Consider the following 23,060-nt stretch of genomic DNA (forward strand, 5'->3'; position numbering starts at 1 on the left):
ATGCTGAACATTTTTACATATAATAGATCATGGAAAATTAATACGATCGTGAGACCTTTTGGTCCCATCTCCACAAGCCTTTAAATATAATTTAATGCTGTTTAAAAAGGGTTCCAACTAAACTGATTACCAATGCTGTTAGACAACTGATGTAGGATCAAATTATGCTCTATGTTAAAAAAAAACCCAGTGCTATAGCCTAGCTCAGGATTCATATCAGAAAGTGATTTGAATGGAACCACATTTAAAAAAAATTTGAACATATTTCCTAAACTTTGAGCCCCAGTAAGTACAGGGCCTTTGTTTCTTGCTAGATGCAGAAAAATTCATACTAAAACACTCAGGGTGGACGTGGATGGGTGTGTCTGTTATATAACACACAGACTTGAATTACAAACATTTATTCCATTTATGGTCACATTCAGTGAGACAAATAAACAAAATATTAAAATATTTTATAAAGTTTTAATATGTATAAGTTTTTTAGTTTGATCAAATAGAAAAAAAATCCTCAGAACTTGCCCAAGTGCTCTCTACTAAGAGGAAGAACTGCCTGGACTTTGATTTAATGGGGCAGATCCATATCTGGTGTAAATTATCTTAGCTCTATTTCACTAGATGAGGATCTGCCCAAAAATCTTTAAACCGGGCAAAGGTTGAATTTATGTGAGATTATCTTGCTGTCACAAGTATTTCTCTTCTTACTGAATAAACAACACGGCAGAGAATGCCAACTGCGCAGTAGGGAAAATAAGACAAAGTATTTGTATTTTCTTTTAATTGTTTATCTGCCCTAAAAATTCAGGAGTGATGGATTTCCCCACGACTTTATATATAAAATGATGTTCTAATTTTGGTATGAATTTATTTTTAAAATGTTCACTTTGTATTAGGTTATGAAAGTTTCAGTTAAAGATATACAATGAAAGGATTTTTAATAGGAAAAAAGTTGGTCAACCATCCTTTCCACCCAAAAGTAATTTTAAAATTAATCACGGAAGACTAGCATTCTCTGGCTTTACATAGAGGCCACTCAGAAAGCTAAAAGTGAATTTGCGGGGAACAGTGTTGCTTTCTTCATTTTTAAAGTGTTCATGTTTGAATAATATTATGGATTGAAGAGCTCCCCATGTACAAAGATGGTGAATACTAAGTTGATTACCTATTTTATAACTACAATTTATCACGTCTGGACAACAAGAAGCATGGAAATACTATGCCTATATATAAATATGCAAAGAACAGCGTTATTCTTAGTGTACTGGCGTTATCAACATTTACATTATGGGTGTGTGTGGAAAATTCATTATGTTGAAGATTCATGACAATCAACGTATTAAAATACCTTGCTAATAAATTGTTATAATACTACTACTTTGCACTTACCTAGTACTTTGTATTGTCAAAGTGCTGTGCAACCTAATTAATTTATTGCAATCAGCAATTATTGTACACCCACTTTTAATATCCATTCAATATATGTAGTACTACCCATTACCAAGGTCAATCGATCCTCAGCTCTGGCTGTAGTTTATTTAAAGTCTTTACAATTTTACTACTTATGAGCAAGTCCTATTGAGGTGTTATCTCACCATTTATATTTTCTCAACACTTATGATACTGCTATCACACTCTTAAAATAAAAAAAAGCCTGTATCATGATCCAGACCAGGTTTAATGTTCTCTCTCTCTTTTTTGGAAAATAAAACAAGAAATGACATATTTCTAAGATTTGAATCACTCTCTTAGCGCTATCAACACAGGAAAAACATCAAAGCAGCAATGGTGTTTATGAAAACAGCAGAATCTAGCTGATATTTAGAAGAGTATACAGCCAAGGCTTTAAATCCTTTGTTTCTAAAATATGTACAAGATATTAAAGTGATACAAAACTTTGTATATCAACAGTTATTTTATGACAGTTATGCTTTTAATTTTGTATTAAATTGTGATTTATTAGCTAGTTACTTTGAAGATTACTCAGTGTGCCCAGAACGGATTTACTGGTGCATTTAATGAGCCAAGAGGGTAGTAGAATGAACATGAAAAGATTGTTTTTATATTGTAGTACATGAGCTATTTGATATTTCTAACACAGTACAAAAGAAAGCTTCTCTGTAGATTGATCATGGTTCAGTTAACATCACTGAATATCTAATACCTCCAACTCAATTAATTCTCACCTGATTAAAATCAGACTGATATTCAAACTAAATCATCTCTCCAGTCAAGTAGAAATCAATATTTCTGATTTTACTTTCAAATTACAACAAAAAATAAAATATATGCATCTCAGTATGCCAAGAGTGGCTTTCCTATTCTAGTCTACTATGGCAGGCATAACACAGCTGATTAAAGAATTATTCTAATTTGGGCACAAATATATATAAGAATAAGATTAATTTGAATACAGAAAGATGGAATGAAGTAATTAAATACATCTTATACAGGGCAAACAAAAATTACATAAAGTAAACCCCGATTCTTTAAAATGAATCTCTCTGTTACCAGATCAAATATTTTATTTGCCTTCCAAATGTTCATCTGTTATAACACACTTATAATTATTTATAGAATGCTTTTCCTCCCAAAGTATCTCAAGCTATATACCAGCTTCACCAGACAACCACCTCCAAACTGGGGGTGGCAGACAGGCAGACAATTAGATCATAACACGCTCCCTAGGAGTGGGAGAGGGGAAAACCAAGAATCCTTTTAAGGGGGGTTATTCACAATATCAAAAGCCACTTTTCCTATCCCAACAGTACTCTCTCAGCATGGAATGGCAGCCACCTCTTGAAGTGGCAACATGATCAGTGGATCCAACAATAAGTTGGAGAAGGTCTATTATTCTCCAGTATGAAATGTTGAAAAGTGTCTCGCAGTTGAAAGGGGAATACACACATAGAAAACTGATAGAGGGAAAACCAGGATTAAACTGCAGTGCGAAGAGGAAATATGCTGGAATCCCCTGAATTAGACTGCCTCTTCACATCCACAGTGTAGCAACTTCATGCATCAAAATTCAGGAACCAATCTGAAGCAGTTGAACTGCCAGGGATATAATGCTGCCATACTGGATCAGACCAATGACCCATTTATTCCACTAACTTGTTTCCCTCAGCAGCTATTAACAGCTGCCTCAGAGGAAGATGCAAGAAATCCTGCAGTAGGCACCTATGGAATAACCACTCCTCAGGGGACATTTCTTCTTAATACTTACCTGGTAGAAGTTTGGCTTATGCCCTGATGCATGAAGTTCTCTCTCTTCCAAAACACTTGGGAAAACAACCTTAGGTGCTGTAAATTGGCATATCTCCACTAACATTAATAGAATGTTGATTTACATCAGTTGAGTATTCGGCCCCTGGCGATTTGGCAGTGATCTTTTAAATCCTTTTCCATATCAACGTCAAATCCTTTTTTGAACCCTGCTAGGCTCTTGGCCTAAAAGATGTAGTCAAAGTTCTAGACTATCCTTGCCTGTATAATCATATTCACTTTCTCCCTGCCTGATTTTTGAAGTAGCTATACAATGGCAAAGAAGCCAGGAAAAGACAGCCCATATGGATCTGCAGAGGCAATACAGTCACAATATTTCAGGTGACTGATCAACTTTCTCATGTAATTGCCTCTGTGAAGCCCCACCATAGGGGATTAGCAGCAGTAGTAATTACCAGGACGACGGCTGAGAAGTTAACTAACTGAAGACTAAAGGACTGCCCTCTTGGAATGAGAATTCAATTTGGCTCTACATTGGAAATAACAGTGTTGAGTAAAGGAGTAAACTGAACTCTATCGGTGCCCTTATGAATCTCAGAGACCAGCTACGGACGGGGCTCTAATGTCCCTCTAGTAGCGTTACACTAGAAGCTCATAGCAAGGTTGGACAGAATTTGGATTATTGGATAACCTCTGGGCTGGGACAGATTGTTATTGGCCTTTGAAGAAAAGCTCAAGAGGGAAGCTACTAGGTGTGATCCAGTAGGGCAATTATAATGGCCACTTTTAACTGTGTTGGTGCAGCACCTTGCACAATTGCAACTGATTAATTACTGCTGTAATATTAACAAATAATAATTCATGTTTATTTTTCATACATTACTTGCAAACTCTGTTTGTTCTGTGTTTCATACCATCACAGTACACAGGTGCTGAAAAACATGAAAGATCTTAACTTTTTAAATAAATTCTCAAGAAAGAAAAGGAATAGCCCAGTTTCACCTGTGTTTAAAAAACCAAAATATTTAAAAGACATGATGTCATGAAAAGCAATCTGATTCAAAATCAAAATGTAAAATTGAACATGAGTGGAGGCAAGTGATTTACTAAACAACAACATAACTAGAATAAAATGATTTTTTAAAATGTTGTATCTTAAAAATATAACCAAAGTTTACTTTTTGACTACAGCTGATGGTTCAAGGGACATTTGGCAGAGACCTTTTAGCAGCAGTGATAGGTACATAACTGGTATATCTCGATAGCACTACAATTTCAATAGAATTTCAATTTAAACAGTAGCAAAAGAAAGAGAGTTGGGGCAGGAGAAATGATAAAGATGGCAAGAAGCAAATAATAAAGTGCACGTCAGGAGTTACCAGGCTCAACATTTGACCTGACCTGATTTCCCTTTATTCCGTATGTGGGTTTTGCACAAAATAAAAATGCTATCATATATTGTTTTAAATGAAAAAAACAGTTGATTCCAGCACCCCCACCTAGATGTGAAAATAAACCAAAAGAACAGTGTAAAAAGCAAAACACGCACCCCCTCCTCACAATGAAAAAAAAAAAAAAAGACTTGTTAAACCTTTAATGCTCATTAATACGAGGAAGAAAGGCTTTTAAAAAATCTCATGAAAAATATCTCGATGTTCTTTGAAGTGAACATACCCTCCTTTAATTTACTTTACACTTAGTTGATTGGGTTTTTGTCCTCTCTAGAATGCCTGCTATACAAATAGGTTTCTCAGGTCAAAATAGCTGTAAAAAGTGAGGAGGCTTTGTCAGGTTGCAAATATACAGTATGCAACAAATGTAGTCATCTTCAAGCCTATTAGTCCAAATTGCTTCAAACAAGTGCTACCTTTAAGAGTGTAGATTTAATTTAATTTTTCTCCCCACCCTATGCTAATAATCCTTGACATCAAATGTTACAATATCAGGCGCTGGAAGAGGCAGAACTGGAACAAATGCAAGTTCCCCCGTGGCTACTGCCCGTCAATGCCTGGTTCTATATAAGCAACCTACATCAGACTTGAGCAGCGCAACGTAGCCTCAGTGCTGATTTTCCCATCTCCTTTGGGAGAAGCTGTCCCACGCACAGAGGCATCTGAAAGCAAGTGTAACATAGTTGATAAAATACAACCACTTCATAGTGACTGACTCCTTAGCTGAACTCCCTGCCCAAAGAAAGTCAGTCTGTAAAAGCAGAGATCCACGGTAAGTAGCTACACTGGCAACAAGCCAAGAGTGCAGTCTAAAGAGAAAACCTCTTTCCACCACAAGATGGAGATAAAGCAGACAATTTGTTCTTCTCCTGGAGAGGCAGTCACATACCAAAATTTGTACAGCTACAGCAGCTGTGGCTTAACACTGACTATTTCATCTTTGCTTAATCAAGTTACTGTACTTTCTGTGGAAGGACCTTTTCCATTCAAAATTAAATGGAACACTCAGAGAATATAATATTGTGTTTCTTTCTTGCCTGAATGAAGAACAAACCTTCCACATTTGGAGCCAGATCATGCCCTGTGTCCCTGCACAGGTGCAGGGGATGGCCTGGAGTGGGGAGTTGTGGCTGGCTGCAACCTGGCTTCCAGCCACCACGTACCCCCATGCAGGAACAGGGCAATCACAATCCTCCTTTTGCTCACAGGGTCACAAGCCATCCAAAAGTGTTGCATGAAAGAAGTAGGACCATAATTGCAGCCAGGGTTTCTCTACACTGGCACTTTACAGTGCTGCAACTTTCTTGCTCAGGGGTGTGAAAAAACACCCCCCTGAGCAGAGCAAGTTTCAGCGATGTAAAGTGCCAATGTAGACAGTGCACCAACACTGGTAGCTGCGCCCCTCGTGAAGGTGGGTTTTTTTAAGAGTGCTCAGAAAGCTCTCTCCCAGCACTATGCCCTGACTACACAAGCCACCTTAAAGCGCTGCCGCGGCAGCACTTTAACATTGCCAGTGAAGGCGTGCCCCCCGGACAGTTGACCAGGCTCTTTATGGAGTATGCGGAACCATCCTAGAGGCGCAAACTCCTCCTATCTATAGGGAAGCAATTGTGTCAGAGTAGCCCATGGACCTCCCCCTGAATTGTTATGGCTCCATCCCCAGTACAGGATGTGTAACGTTATTCTTAACATCTTGCTTTAAACATATAGAGCCAAATATTTAAGACCAGCCTCCCATTTTACAAATGTACATGGCTGTGGGCTGGACTGCTTGTGAAGTAACGTACTACTCAATCGAGTAAGAATGACAGACTCTGGATCATATATTTTAATGTTTCTTTTTCAGAAGCATTTTATGCTGTGCTTACATACTGAAATTTGTCATTAAAAAAAAAAAAAAAAAGAGTATTTTGGGTCCTTGTTACAGCTGCCCTGTTGAAATAAAATATGCATTTATCTGTACAGGAAAAGAATAATGTATATGTTTGATTATGTAGGGCAGTATAAGATTATGATTTCCTTAACTATTTATTTCCATCTTTTTAAATAGTTGGGCATTATACATTTGGCGATAGTTGAGTACACTATCACAGCTTAGCAACTGAACTGCTTTTGAACAAAGTACTTGTGGGTTGGGGATTTCTTAAGTGGTGGGTTTTTTTTTTTTTTTAAATTATACTTCCTTCGTTCATTTACGTACACAAAACGAAGGTAAAATTTTTAAAATTTCAGATACATGGCTTGGAGGAGCAGCCAGCTTATTGAAAAAGAGTGAATAATATTGGTCGACTTAATAATGGTTGAAAGCCAACATCCAAATTGCCCCAGTAACTTTGAAATTGTTGTGAAAATATTTTTTTCGGCAAAAATGCACTATGAGCAACAGTGATTAGTATTTTGTAAGGGTTATGGAAAATAGTGAGAATGCACTATATACAAGCAGTACATCACAAGTCTTTCAGACCCTGATTCAGAAAATGACTTTAGAGCACATGTTTAACTTTAAGCATGCGTTTGTCCCGCTGATATCAATTTGCTCAAGTACATTCCTGAATCAATGCCTGAATCAAAGTGCTCTTAGAGTACTTTCGATCACCTTTCCAAAATACTGCTCAGTCCTGCTTGTAATCAGTGCACTTGGCTCAGTTACCACCCATTTTTTTTCAAATATGGTTGCTAATGAGTTTTCAAGGAGATGTAACCAAATGCAATGTTCAAAGGGATAAGTTATTTTTGATCTAGAGCGTGACGACGATACATTAGACAAAAGCCAAAATTTCAAACCAGTGTAATGTTTGAGTTACTGGTCACTAAAACACCTTACATTTTATTTCAGAATTTTCAGAAACATTCTCCTTCAGCATAAATCTGGTTATTTTCAGCCAAAGCAATTTTCTAAGCCAAATCAACAGGGGGTTTATTAATGGAAGTTTGTAACCAACTTCACTACGGAGGAGTTACCACTGCTCTATAACAAGTTTAATAAGTAGACACTTGTGTAAAAATAGTGAGCAAGCCTGAGCTCATCTACTCAGTGACTCGATGAGGACCTGCCCTGGTCAGCAAGACCTCCGATGAAGGGGCAAATCCCCTTGGGGAACTAGCTGACAGGGTATAGGAGTTTCCTGCATCACTAGTCCCAGGGCCACAGTCTGGGTATGAACTACCAGGTGGGGGTGGACAGGGGAGAGATAGAAGCAGGAAAAGGCAAGACTGCCACCACAAATCAAGGGTCTGCAGCCTAACAGCCCCTACTCAGAGCAGAGTTGCTGAGGGAAGTTGTTTGCTGTGACTGGTGGACAGACACAGACAACTGAGGCTGTGATACAGTGCCCAGGCTTATATGGAATACCACCACGCATTCTATCAATGGCGGCTTCTGTGGCATTAGTGCGCATAGTAACCAGTTAGTACTAGACCAAAAGCTTATCTGTATAGGGCTTTATTAATAAAACCTGGTTTTAACTTCACTACACAGGAGCTACCACTTCTCCAAAATAAATCCAGTTATTAGACGCTCATATAAAAAAGTTATGTAACCTGAAACATTTAGACAAGCGGAGGAGTTGAAAACAAGCCTTTGGCCAAAAAAAACCAAAAAACAAAAACAACCAACTTCATAACTGTGAAAGAACCAGATTACAGAAAGACTGGAAATCTGTTTGTCAAATCATGGCACAGTGGACTTGGATCTGATCTCACATCAATATAAAACCTGCGAAGTGCCACTGACTAATAGAAATACTCCTGATTTATACCAATAGAGGCAATAGCAGAATCAGGACCTACAGCTGCAACACCCTTAAAAACCCACATTAACATACAGTTACATCATCTGCATACAAACACATTCAGAGTTTGGAAGGAGACAAGTACTTCCATATTTATTGTGAGTGCACCTGTAGTAACTGTTTTAAACATTGGATTCCAGTAGGTTTTTGAAAGCTTTATTTCAAGGGTGTTTTTTTCCCCAAAGCTTTTAATTTGAATGACAGAAATAGTTTTTAAAAGTAATATACCGCAAAAGGAATACCTATCTTTTCATAAGAGTAATGAGACAGGAAGAGCTAAAACTGTTTGCATAAAAAAAAACATTTTAAATATTTAAACACCCAACTGTACTTTAAAAAATGTAATTGAAATATTATCTGTGTACCCCATTAGAAAACTACTAGCAAAACCTGCATGTTTATAATTTAGACAAAGATGATATAGCTTTGTTTTAGAAGAGCATTCTGGTCATGTCTCTTTCCTCAACACAAACATTCTACACCAGACAAAAATGAGATAGGACTGCTCAACTCCGACGAATTGCTCTCCCAGCAGTTTGGTAATGAAAAGTCAGTCATAATGATAGGTTTCAGAGTAGCAGCCGTGTTAGTCTGTATTCACAAAAAGAAAAGGAGTACTTGTGGCACCTTAGAGACTAACCAATTTATTTGAGCATAAGCTTTCGTGAGCTACAGATCACTTCATCGGATGCATAAAATGGAAAGTACAGTGAGGAGATTTTATATATACACACAGACCATGAAAAAATATACATTGTAAGGAGAGTGATCACTTAAGATGAGCTATTACCAGCAGGAGAGTGGGGTGGGGGGGAGAGAAAACCTTTTGAAGTGATAATCAAGGTGGGCCATTTCCATAATGATGTCCATACTGCAATAAAACTTCAAAAATGAATGCAAGTTCCATCACAGTTTTAACACTGTTCGCTGGCTTCTATGAGGCAAGATTCATAGAAAGTTCTCCACATAATGACCTCACTCTGAAACCATAAGATATTGTTAGTTCACTACAGATTTATCTGAGACTTAATTTTTGGTAGACTGTAGCTGGGAGTTGATATCTGGGTGTCAGAAAGATGAAGATGAAAAGCAAATATGGAGGGGAGGGAGAATGACCCAAAACAGAAATAAAAGACATGGGTGAAAGGGGTTGTTGAGCAACAAGATCATGAACTTGTGGAAAGCAGAGGGTCTTTAATACTCAGAGTCAGTGGGAGCTGAGGGTACTCAGATCTTTGCAAGATGAGAGAGAGCAAGCAATATCTAACGGACAGGACACTAGACAGAAGACACAAGAGACCAGAATTCTCCTCTGCCACTGACCCATTGATTGACCATGATCAAGTCACTTCAACTGTGACTCTGTTTCCCCTCCCACCCTTTGCCCATCTTGTCTATTTAGATAAGCCCTCTTGTGATGTGAGTTCCAATCACAGTTGAAGCATTTTCATAGATTCACAAATAAATAATAGCTGGGGCCCATTAGAGGTGGAAAACAGAGCATTATTCTGAACTCGTTTACAGTTGGATAATATGGAGTAACTCCACTAATTTAAGTATAATTACCGTGGATGTGCTCCCCCCTGGAAATGAATTCAGACTCTAGCACAAAGTCTTTACTTAACTGCTTCCAGGCTCTGAACCAGGTGAACTATTATTTATTAAAAAAACAAAAACAGAACACCCTCTTCACTAGGTAGGTATTTCAAGGATCTCTCATACCTTTCCTTTCAAAAATCAAAACCTAACATGTGTTGTATTAACATAAAACCCCTAGAGGGCAACTAAGCTTCAATTTCAACCATCTTAAATATTCAGCTGCTTAACTAGTTTACAGATTATGTAAACTATTTCCTTCAATCTTCTATTTTTTCATTTAAAAGAAGTGAGCCCCTTTCATGCTCAAATCACATTACAGCTGCCCATTTAATATAGATTGTCTCTGGATGGGCAGTAGTGATTAAAGTTCTCAATTTAACAAAGCTCAAATGCAGAAGAAACTCCTTTCAACTGCAACAGTGAGCCACAATATCAAGGACCTCATTTGAACAAAAACTCACAAGAATCATAGATTCACAGATTTTAAGGTCAGAAGGGGCCATTATGATCGTCTAGTCTGACCTCCTGCACAATGCAGGCCACAGAATCTCACCCACCAACTCCTGTAACAAACCCCTAACTTATGTCTGAGCTTTTGAAGTCCTCAAATCGTGGTTTAAAGACTTCAAGGTGCAGAGAATCCTCCAGCAAGTGACCCGTGCCCCACGCTGCAGAGGAAGGCAAAAAACCCCCATGACCTCTGCCAATCTGCCCTGGAGGAAAATTCCTTCCCCAAATATGGCAATCAGCTAAACCCTGAGCATGTGGGCAAAAGAAGACTGAAGTCATATTAGCATCATTTCTTTAATATAAAGGTTATCACAATATGAGATTTATTATTCAGCTCAGATTATTCTGTGCTTCTGTTGTGGGTTTTTTTAAAGGCAATAGTGGGGTGAAAATATATTTGCCTGAGACTGTGACAAGCGTGAATTTGGGTCTATAATGATGGGCTTACCTTGGAACGAGATACAGTTGAGCAGAACAGATGGAGGACATGCTGGGATATTTGTCTGGCCCTACTTGCACACTACCCATGGTTTAAGTTTTATATAGCAAGTATTTTGTGAGCCCTGAAAGGGAAGAGAGGGCAGCAGGAATTAGAATAAAAATCTAGAAAAAATAGATTAATCTCTTCTTTAGACTGTCTTAGATGACATATAAAATGTAATTGTAGCAATGTTGGTCCCAGGATGAGCCACATAAGGTGGGTGATGTAATATATTTTATTGGACCAACTTCTGTTGGTGATAGAGACAGAGCTCTTCTTCAGGTCTGGTGAAGGTACTCAGGTGATGTACTGAGGGCTAGCCACACAGTGAACTCAATCTAGTCCCATCATTAAAGGTGAACTGAAACACTTGGGAAATAATTCTAAAGATCTGGGATCATGAAGAGTCAGATTCCGACACCCTCACTTTGTAGAGTTCAGTTTCTGTTACTGACTAGGGAGCGGAGCATTCTCCTGAGGTTGGTGAGTGGTGAATTCTTTCTGTGCACATGCGAACTCTGATGAATCCTCCTACCGTCTTCATGAACAGTCTCTGAAGCACTGTCCCCACTTTTCACCAGACCTTGCTGCATAAGGGAGAAGCACGCCAGAAGGGGACATGTCTTCCCAATCCATCTTGCAAGGAATCTGCTGACATGTTAATGTAGCTGGGAGATGATAACATTTCACTGGAACCAACTTTTCACATAGTGGAAGATCCTTGAAGTGGGAAGAAAAAGGCAGCTCACTGAGGAGTCTGCAGCAGATGTCCCCAGAGCTCAAGGGCCCCTCTGTGGATTTTGTAGAGCTACTAGGGGTCCTAGAATCTTTGATGCGGAAGAGACAGGAGGGCAAAACCTCCTCCACCCTATCTGGCTCCCATTACCATAATATCACAGCACGTCACCATCTTTTTAATGTAGTTATCCTCAAAACACTGTGTGATGTAGGGAAGTACTATTATTCCCATTTTACAGATGGGGAACCGAGGCACAGAGAGACTAAGTTACTTGCCAGCAGTCACACAGGAAGTCTGTGCCAGAGCAGAGAACTGAGCATGGGTCTCCTGAGTCCCACACTACTGCCATAACCACTAGACCATACTTCCTTAGAACAGTCCAAGAAAAGCCAAAAAAGGGAGCTCTGGATCATACCCTTAACAAAGTTATCACACTGAAATTGGAGGAGAGAGAAGAAGGTGCTATGAGCTTTACAAAACTTCATGACCATCTATTATTGCCAAATCAGTAATTAATTAAAAAAAATCCTCATTACATTCTGCACTATCAGTGCAGGTTTTAAAGACCTTGAGAGCAAGAGGACTAGACAGTTTAGAGTATTGTTTCTGCCATGCAGACCATTTGTGCTGTATAAATCACCCTACAGAAATAATTAAAATCAAATGCCCATTTAATGGCTTATGTGAAACAAACTGATGAAACAGTCCAATTTCTAATGGAGAGCTGCCCACATCACCAAAATCACTATATACAATTAAAAGAATAAATGTAGAGGATAAAGAATTGGTGAAAATACAGACTGAACTCTTTCTAACCCCTAGAGGTGATCCCTTGAGGTCAGAATTGAGGTACATTGGTGGGTCAGCCTAGGACCGTTTGCAGTTCAGTTTCCAAAGGTTAACCTCTTGTCAATAAACAGAAGACTTCATTTTCTAGTGCTGACAATCTGGCAACTTTCATCAGTGAAATAAAAAAAAAAAAAAAACACCACCAATCTTTGCATTTCCACGTTTCCCTACTCAGGACAATAAAAATCTTCCACTTTTTGTCACCAGTGACACTAGTGGAATAGTCCAATTAGAGCCTTGATTAATTTAAGCATGTGCGTAGCTGCAATGAAGTGAATGGAACTACTCATGTGCTTAAAGTTCAGAACGTGCTTAAGTACTATCTCGAATAAATATGTGCTTAAGTACATCCCTAAGAACTTTCCTGAATTGGGGCCTAAATGAAGAAGGGCAAAACCGCAGGGAAGGTTAGGGTTATTATTAATCTGCTGAGAGAGAGGGACAAACAATTAAACTATCCCCACTAAGTAACATCTTCTAGTGATGCCATAAGAATTCCTTCTGAGTTGCAGTGTCCATGCTTGATCTCAGCCCAGTAGTGAATGTTTCTGGAAAGTGTAAGCAAAAACAGTTCAGCCATTTTGAGTTTCGTGAATATTTGGAGGAGAGAAACATCACACTTTACCCATATGTTCCAAAACTCTTGCATTCCCTTAACTCCAGCATAGCTGAAGAAATAAACATCAAAATCGGTTTGTATTAAAGTCCCCACTGAGGAAGGAAAAACAATTCAAGATTTGAGAAAAATCTGTTCAAGTCGTTTTCAGTGTTTAAAATTAGCATTTTTCTGCATGTCTGCTGGAATTTTATATTCCCCCACCCCCCCGACATGTTTAACCAACAGTGGTTTACAAAGCTGAGAGGTGCAGATAAGGACACTTACGCTAAGGACTCCTTCAGTCAATGCCTCCATTAAGGACACCATATTTTAAAGGTCACTGATAAAACGATTTAATGGAGTTGAAGCATCTTCACAATGATTTGGAGTGGGGAGCACAGGCCACTGGCTGCATTGAGGTGGAAGATCACCCTGAAGCCCCCCCATCTTCCACAGTACAAGGACTTGGCAGTGAGGCTGTACCTAACCCTGACACAGTGCAAGGGCTGGGCCTACCCCAAAAACACCCCGGGGCCCTGTGCCTCTGCGCCACATGTGGGTGGGCAGGCTCAGCCCAGCAGGATCCAAGTGTGGAGGGGCTTAATGAGGGGGGGATCCAGGCATGGGATGACCGGTTTCTGTGTAGGGCAATCTGGGTGCGGGAGGCTCAGTGGGAGATCTGGATGCACAGGGACTCATTGCGGGGGGGTCTGGGTTCAGGGGCAATGGGACTCTGCAGGGGATCCAGGTGAAGGTGGGGGGGATGGGGCTCGGTGGGTGGAAGGTCTGAGTGTGGAAGGTTCAGTGGGGGGTCCGGTGCTGGGGGAGTGGGCTTGATGGGAAGGAGGTCCAGGTGCAGCTCGCTGGGACTCAATGGGGTGGGGTTCTGGATGTGGGGGGGCTCATTGGCAGGGTCCAGGTGTAGAAGTAGGGTGAGGGTTCAATGGGCCTGCTTAATGGGGAAGCCCCAGCTGCTGCCAAGGGGACACTCCCACCGTGATTCTCCTATCCCCTTTTCTTCCGCCTCCCCACATCCCCCTCCTCCTGCCCTATTCCACCCATCTTCCTTCCCCACTGCCTCTTTCCCCAACCCCCTCACTCTCCTTCCCTCATTTCCCCCACACACCCCTTACCCAGTAGGGTTGCCAACCCTCCAAAATTGGCCTCGAGTCTCCAGGGATGAAAGATTATGTCAGGTGATTAAATCTGCAGGAATACTTCCAACCAAAATGGGCAGCCCTATTACCCAGCCCCACCATGGACACTCAGTTGCACAGAAAACAGGAAGGCTCCCAGCACACAGAAGGGGAACACAACTGGCACTGGCACCCAGGACGTGGCGTTTAGTTGCAGAGTCAGTGGAGCTGAAATGCAGCCTCCTTCAGCTAGACAGCTCTAGGTTTGCAGAAATGATGGAGGGCAGTGGCACATAACCCCGTGTGCCCCCCCCATGCCTTGCCTCTGTTCGGGGGGCCATTCCCCCCCAAACTGCATCCATGGTCACCCCCCAGCCCCACGCAACTTCCCTGCCGTTTTCTGCAGGGAAGCACAAGAATTCTGCGGGGTTTGGGAGTGGGGTGTTTTCTGCAAGCATGCAGTCACACAATTTTACTCCTGGGGGAATTCTGTGGATCTAAATGAAATACCTGGTCATTGTCATCATCCCCCCACACCAAGATGAATGGAAAGGAGACTATCACAAAAGTTTATGTATGTTAACAAGGATTGTTGTAAAAATTTTAGCAAAGAGAAGAAAGAAATGAAGGAGGAAACCAGAACTGCCAAGGGATAGCAAAGATTAACTGGAGGGCGGGGGGGGAAGGAAAGTAGTTTTCATTGCTGCCCTTACCAATTATTTTGACTAGAGTTCAGATTCACTGCATAAAACTACTACCCCAAAGCCTGAAAAAAGTAACTGACTGAAGTCTAATATTTGAAGTTGCAGGCTGAGAATCCAAATATCCTGTTAAAACTTTTGTATTTTAAAGTCACGGTCATATGCCTCTCATAACTAATAGTGGGGAATGAGCACTAACACCACCAGTAGCCATCCTATAAAAATAAATGAACAATTTCTTACGTTTTTACAGACTGTCCCAAACCTTTCCTTTAAATTTTTGCTTTTTATTCAGGCCATTATTGGGAACCCTCCAAGTGCACAGGAGTGTTTAAAAAGTATTCTATGGACTTATTTTCACACCATAGCTGCTTCGTATTCCTCTCCCCCCCCCACACCTCAAGAAATATTGACTTTTTTATTGAAAATAAAACATCTGTTCATTCTTTTGATAAAAAAAAAAGTATTTTTCAAAGAAGAGCCCCTTCACTTGCAGCAGTAGAGTATAACAGGGATTTGCCAATATTTGCAAATTTGGTGGAGTTGTTCTAACTCGTAAGGACATTACTCTCAATACAGGAAATTTTTGCCTGTTAAAACATGCTGCAGAGCACTTAAGTCTATTTAACACTGCAATCCAGATATTAGACATATACAAACTCTGCTCCCACGGAAATCAATGGCACAGTACACAATTAGGACAATCCTGAGCACTTCTGAAAGTCTTATCTGTTGTCTTTAACTGTTTGTCACTGTGAAATATTCATCCACCAATTTTAACTGTAAGATTAATACACTACTAACATAGTATGTAAACTATGAATTACATGTAATAAAAGTCTATATGCAAAAAACTCCAAAGTTGTATTGTTTGCACAGAATTATTTTCTTCTTGCAGTAGATGACAACAAAAATTAGGCATCAACACAGATCAGCATAAAGAAGTCCACAAGTAATGTAAGTACAAGCTAAAGAAGTGTGTCAATATCAACAAGGAGTAGAGGCTAGTAATCCTCCCCAAATAAACTAAGATCCCAATTTAGCAAAGTATTTAAGCACATAACTGAATTTAAGGATGTGAGTAACCGATTTAATATCACAATGGGTCCGCTCGCATGCTTAAAGTTCGGGACATGCTTAAGCATCTTGCTGAATCAGAGACAAACAGAACTGCTTCCTGTTAAAATGGCTTCATTTGAGTGAGAAAATGACTCCTCTCTCTATATACTCTCTGATTGTTATCCAGGTTAGATGTTGCTGGGCTCTTCCTTTATCTCCCCAAAATCTCTCTCTTCCTCCCTATTCCTACTACCAAACCTCAGGTTCTTGCCTTAGGGCTTGTCTACATTACCCGCTGGATCGACGGGCAGCGATTGATCCAGTGAGGTCAATTTATTGGGTCTAGTCTAGATGCGATAAATTGACCGCCAAGCGCTCTCCCGTCGACTCCGGTACTCCACCGGAGCGAGAGGCACAGGCGGAGTTGATAGGGGAGCGTCAGCAGTCAACTTACTGCAGTGAAGACGCCACATTAAGTAGATCTAAGTATGCCGACTTCAGTTACGTTATTCACATAGCTGAAGTTGTGTAACTGCGATCGATCCCTCCCACCCCAGTGTAGACCAGGCCTTAGTCATCTCTCATCTCAACCCCTGCAACTGCCTCCTCTTATGGGTAACCTGATTTTTGCATCATTCCCTTCAAATCTAACTACTACATACATATTATCTTCCATGCTCCCCATTCCAATATTGTAATAGCTCACCCTCACAGCCCAACTTCTGCCTGACCAACTTCCCACACTCATTGATGCCATCTTGCCAACTTGGCAGTCCCTGGCTCCTTTTCACCCAAAACGACTCCACACCTTCCCCAGCTGGTGGTATCCATCCTGATCCCGTGCACCACCTAGCCTTGCACTCCTTCAGATCCTTCTACTTTTGGCGAGTCTTCTGATCTTAATTTTAAAAAATTTAATATTCTTTATAAAAAATTAACTAATCAGATGTTTATGCATCTGCATCATAAAGCTCCCATGGATCTTGTACTCCTGTAACCTTTGTCCTCTCTATACTGTCCTCCTTGATTAACCGTCATACCTGTGAGCAAGACTGTACACTCTTTGGGCCAGAGACCTGTCTTTTTATTTTTCTTAAAAGTGCCATATACATCTACTGTACCATATGAACAACAATAACTTCAATGATGATGATGATAAATGTATTCAGGGGTTTTACAAATGGGAGTATAATGGGCTTTTAGTCAATAATATAGAACACTTTTTTAAATAAGCCATTAAGTTTTGTAGCTATCTTGTTACCAAGGGCTCCATTAAGTACTATGTCAAGAAGGACAAGCACTTTGGGACCTTGGAAGGAGCAGATGGCCTTACCCTTCAATGGTCTCAATTAGATGGCACAAAATTCAGTATTTCTGTCCCGCAGGAAATTCCAGTATTTTGTATTTACACTCCTAAATGAAACAAAAAGTTGAAATGTCAAAATTTTGATGGGACAGAAATTCTGAAAATTGTCAATTTAGAAACACTGAAACATTTCAACATTTTCAACAGAAACAAAACAATCTGACATTCCTGGAATAAAAATGTTTCACTTCAGTTTGCTGAAATGAACTGCATTTCCCTGTTGCCTGATGGGAGTTGTAATTCTGACCCCCATTCTCTCCTATGGGCCAGGGTCCCTGGCTGGATTACATTTCCCATAATGTACCCAGGGCCGTGTAATGACGCACAACACAAAGGAATGCAGTTTTATGGTTTTTTGAACTGATTCAAAACCAAGCATTTCACGGAAGTTCAGGACAGGAAATATTCCAATTTCGGTTGAACAGACCTGAAATGAAATATTTCATTTTCCTAGTGGTGGAGGTTTGAAAATTTTCTACAAAAATCAAAATTTCAAGTTTGAGATAACTGGATTTTCCACAGGAAAATCATTCCTGAAGAAAATTCCCAACCAATTCTAGTCCCAATCTTTTCTTTCACCTAGTCAATCCCAGAGGTAATGCTGGGCAATTACTTAAATGCCCCAAAGGCTGTGTAATATGGCATTCCGCAGAGTTCTGTTGGGCTGTCATACTGTTAAATGAGGTGGGCTGAAGGGGAAAGAGTGGGGACAGTTCAAGCTGATATACTATCAGTAAGTGAATGACATACAGCTTAATTCTTTTTCACCTTACCTGAATGGTGGAGTCTCTTTGCGGTGCATGTGTGTGTAGTGGAGACTGGGACTTGAATAAGAGCAAGCTACAGCCACGGCTCAGTCTACATGAAAGTGAGATCTATTTATCTATCTAGGCTCTGATATGGCTCCATTGCTGTGGTAGCTGATGCTTGTTGGGAGGCAGAAACATCTGAAAAGTGTGGTAATGGTGAAGCGGCTTCTCACTGTTATTGAGGATTTAGCCCACCTTTTGTAAGGGAAGTTGCACAATCAAGTTGATGCTTCTGGGTACCCAAGAATTCCAGGATTTTCAGGTAAAAGCTCTGGATGGAAGCATCCTTTTTATTTCTAGTCTGACTTTGGGTGCATTATATCTGCTTTATGAGATCAACTTGTTAACTATTTGAAAGCTTTTCTGCTATTGGTTTGCAGTTTTGACTACACAATGAGAATCACTTAACCAATGGCTCTTTTGATCAAAAGCATAGTCAATTTTCCACTGTTGAACTAAATCATTTCCACAGCAGACACATTGACTTCAACAGTAGAAAAATAACCTATTTCCAGTGTGAAAGTAACCCCAGGGTAATATTAATAATGTATACAGTATGTAAATATTTATGCAGATACATAAGGAATATAGCATGACCTCTTGAAATTTTAGGTTTATTTACACAAACTGCATTATTACCAACTGCATTAGTACCAACTGCATTATTCCTGAATGTAGAGTGAAAGGGGGGAATTGCTGTTTAAGTTGCCAAGGAACAGTTTTAAATGGTTAAGCAGATGCAGTTAAGATAGCTGTGGAAGTCATATGTTGCATTTCCAAAGTACTGTAGCAAGCACTCATTAACAATATGCGTTACCATGTGCAGCTATTCCATAGTAACACATTATTCCAATGTTATTTTCAGAGTAGCTATATGTGACATATGCTTCATATGTCAGAGTATCTGTAGATTTGTTTCCACCAATGTAAGGTGTAATGTTAATTACCCTGAAAGAAACCCAAGCATGTACTCACAAATAAGTGGTAAGAGTGACAGACAAGTGACCACCCGCAATATAAACACGAGCTGAATCAAGTACTAAATTTCTGGGAAGGGAAACTATGAGGAATTAGCCAACACTGTATATAAGCTACCTCATTATGCTTCTTTAAATCTCTCCTTAAAACTTTCCTTTGCTGTGATGCCTAAATAAACCTGACAGAGGTTAGGCCACTGGAGTGCTGAAACCAGACCACTTCCTATTATGCTGACCAACAGTGTTTCATTGCTTCTTTGTAGTCCCTTGTCTATCTATAGATAGCTGAGATCTTGTCTTATATTTAGATTATAAATTCTTTGTTGTATAGGTGTACAGTGCCTATAGCAATGGGATTCTGGTCCATGACTAGGGCTCCTAGGCGCTACGGTAATTCAAATAAAAAATAAGGAAAAAAAACACACTATGGAACAGATCCTCCAGCAGCTGTGCATCACTCCACCACTGCGCAAAGCTGTCCTAAAATTGACTTAATTGGCCACAAGACCATTCCTTCGCATAAACCAGTGGTTTTCAACCTTTTTTCATTTGCAGACCCCTATAAAATTTCACATGGAGGTGCAGACCCCGCTGTGAGATGGGAGGATCCCAGAGCCCAGGCTCCAATCCACGCCTGAAAGTCTATACAGCAATGAAATAACCCCGCAGTTCGAGCCGGCTGGCACGTGTCTAGTTGCTGTTTAGACATACCCTCACTGGCAGAGGATGGTAACATTGTCAACAACAATGGACAAATAAGGGAAGGGAAGTGATTTGGGGGAAACAAACTCAACACGGTGAAAGCTAAGGACCGTATAAAATAGTGGTGATCTATCCAAGTGATGACAGAAAGACAGTCGGAATTGAGAGACTGGACAGAAGTAGGAAGATCAAGGTGGAGAAGCAAGACCTGTGAATCATCAATATAGAAGTAGTTGCTGAGGCTGTGAGAGTAGTTGAGTTAAAATGACTGCCTAGGAATAATGTGTAAAGTGAAAGGAATATTTCCCCAGTTCTCATTCTCCCTTCACTGTTTAGAAATTGTTAACTTCATCTCTGATATTTATGCCTTCTACCAATTCAACCACTGGAGAAAGGTATGAAAACCAAACAACTATTCTCTTCCTCTCTTTTTTACAGGATAAAAATGCATCAGTTCTGCAAGTGTCCAGGCACTTTTAATCAGTCTCAGACCTGGAAGAACAACTTCCCTCCTGACACTGGATCTCCAAGTTAACACCTCAACACATTGCTTGTATATCACAAAAGCTGAGAAGAAAATGCATTCATAAGCAATTTACTGTTTAACCCTAAGTCAGCTGGGTCAGAGTTCCTGCCCAGGCCATTAATGCAAATACATTAGAGCAATGTCTCAGGCAATGAAGTAAGCTGTAGCTCACGAAAGCTTATGCTCAAATAAATTGGTTAGTCTCCAAGGTGCCACAAGTACTCCTTTTCTTTTTGCAAATACAGACTAACACGGCTGTTACTCTGAAACCTTCTAGTTAAAGGGTATTTGTTAACTATTTACAGTGCCAAGATTACAGTATGTATGTTGTGTAGGGAGAAAATTATGTAAGATTCTGATTTTTAAGTATAAACCAAGATCAGCTTCTTAAGAAAGCCAAAATGAAAGATTTAATAAACTGAATGTAAATAATCTGACATCAAACGTGCCATCTATGGGCATTAAACTATCAATACAGATAATTAGGTATAGATAATTAAAATATGATAGAAGGTAAAAGAATCAAAATGAAGACAGTCCTGGTAGGAATATGGCAACCTGGCTGAAATTGATATTCATTAGGGTACTCTTTGCATGAATAGGGAGCATTTGGACTCTGTGGTCTTTATCAGAGCCCCAGCTGGTAATGGCTGAAGGTTAATGCCTTACCCCATTCTGTTCAATTTTCTGTCCTAATTAGTCCTCCAAATCTATAGCTGTGAACACCAAGTGTCTGTGCTCAAAAGAAACTAATTAATGCTAGCAAATTAGATCAAGTCCAAAGATCCAACAGCCAAACTCTTAAATGCTCCTTGTTAATAGGAAGTGTAGCTGTCAATAACTGCTGTTGGTGGCTATAATGAGGCCTCTTTCTTTCATTGAAAGTGATTTCATTTCTCTTTGTCCTGGTAAAAGCTGTTCCATTCCCCCACCTTTCTCTCCCCCCCACCCCCAAAAAACAACCTAAGTTGCAGCGGTGAAGCTAGCAGTCTGACCCATTTCCTATAACCAGCTGGGCTGAAATGACATGAGAAATCATAGGAAAAGTTCCCCCCCTAAATTATGTTTTATTCAAGTCTTCATGGAAGTCCTATCATTTAGTTAGAATATCAACATTTTCATTAATGAACAATATATAATATGCTCTCATATTTCCTTGAAAATTTCTTAATTAGTTTAACAGAGCTAGGCCTAAAAGCATCAGAAGGAAATCAACAGATCTAGGTCCAATTTCTTCAAATTGTAATTTACATATAGCTGTTCTGTTTGCCTAGCTTGTTGGAACAAAACTCAATAACGATAATCCCTCTAGAGGTTGTGTTAATTCACAAAGTTAAATGGGATGAGAGTAAATGCTCATTGGAAGTATATGGGGCTGAATCAGTATTTCTAAAATAGAAACTATTCTGCATAAAGTGATAGTATAAAGATTCATCTTCCTATTCTCAACAACAATGTTCAGAGAAAAAAGCTAATTTATAATGGCTCAAAATAAGACTACACATTACCAACATAATCTAAATGTATCTCAGTTATACACATAAAACTCCAACACCATATGTACAATACCATTCACAGTAGCTACATATATAAACAGAATGGTCACATTAAACATTATTATAATACAGGCATTTTAATATTCTGGATAATAAACAGAGTAGCAGAGGATAAAGATTTTCTCCCTCTCTCTACCTGCAGCTTTGCTGCTGGATTGAAATGAAGTTCTCAAATTATATTGATTTTCTTTTCTTATAAAAATCAGACTGCAAATAATAAGGCAGCATACTTTTTTTTACCTTCACATGGAAGGCTATACCAATCATATAATCATGATTTGTTGTATTTATCCAACCAGACTTGGCATCCAAATCTCAATTATATATCTTCCAACCAGTCAAAACACAAACGAGCAACTTCAGATTTAAAAAAAAAAACCAAAAATGTGAGCGAGCCCGCGTGTGCAAGGGAGTTCTATCTGCATAATCAAAAAGTGGCAATGTCGGCTGGCTCAGTTTTCATTAAATAATTATCTAGATACTTTTATTTTTTTAATAAGCCTCAAGGTCTGATGTTGCTATGCAAATTACTCAGTTTACTGAATAATCTAAATCCTGAGTAGTTCCAGTATTTCTATTTTAATGATTATACAACACTTCAATTTTAGTAATGCATTTTCACCACTACACAAGGCAGGTGAGCAAATTCCATTTATGATAATGGATGGTGTATTCCTTAACTTTAAAGAGTCATTATATAGCTTTAATTTTCCCAAGAGAAACAGGATCAATAAAATTGTAAACATGCTAGCTACTGGGCAAATCTTGATCATAAAACTCTTGGTGCTGTCAGTCATGGACCAACCAACCAATGTCAGCTGTGCTTCAGTACTCTGACTGCAGGAACCAACGGGTTAATTTGTCCCAACACCTGGAGAGTGTTTGCATTGATTAATGGAACTTGGTCCTCTTTATTACAAAAGAGAATGAGCAATGCCAGTGAATAGCATCAAGCTGAGATCTACTAAGTATTTCACACATTTTCTTA

General features: G+C 39.5%; 1 protein-coding gene across 8 annotated transcripts in view; it reads right to left on the reverse strand.

Annotated features, from left to right (window-relative positions):
- Nucleotides 1–23,060, reverse strand: part of CMC1 (C-X9-C motif containing 1) — a 64,066-nt gene that overhangs the window by 11,705 nt on the left and 29,301 nt on the right. The window contains exon 1 of one of the 8 annotated variants that reach the window (XM_043540899.1): nt 17,470–17,549. The exons of 6 other annotated variants lie outside the window; for them this stretch is intronic. Coding sequence is in view for 1 of the 2 variants with exons in the window: in XM_043540897.1 (XP_043396832.1) it covers nt 11,022–11,101 (80 nt within the window). In the remaining variant the exon portion in view is untranslated. Of the gene's footprint in view, nt 1–11,021; nt 11,137–17,469; nt 17,550–23,060 lie in introns of those variants that run through there. One more of the 8 variants, XM_043540897.1, reaches the window with a different exon arrangement.

Source organism: Chelonia mydas, chromosome 2 (genome assembly GCF_015237465.2).
Source record: "Chelonia mydas isolate rCheMyd1 chromosome 2, rCheMyd1.pri.v2, whole genome shotgun sequence".
Classification (NCBI taxonomy): Eukaryota; Metazoa; Chordata; order Testudines; family Cheloniidae; genus Chelonia; species Chelonia mydas.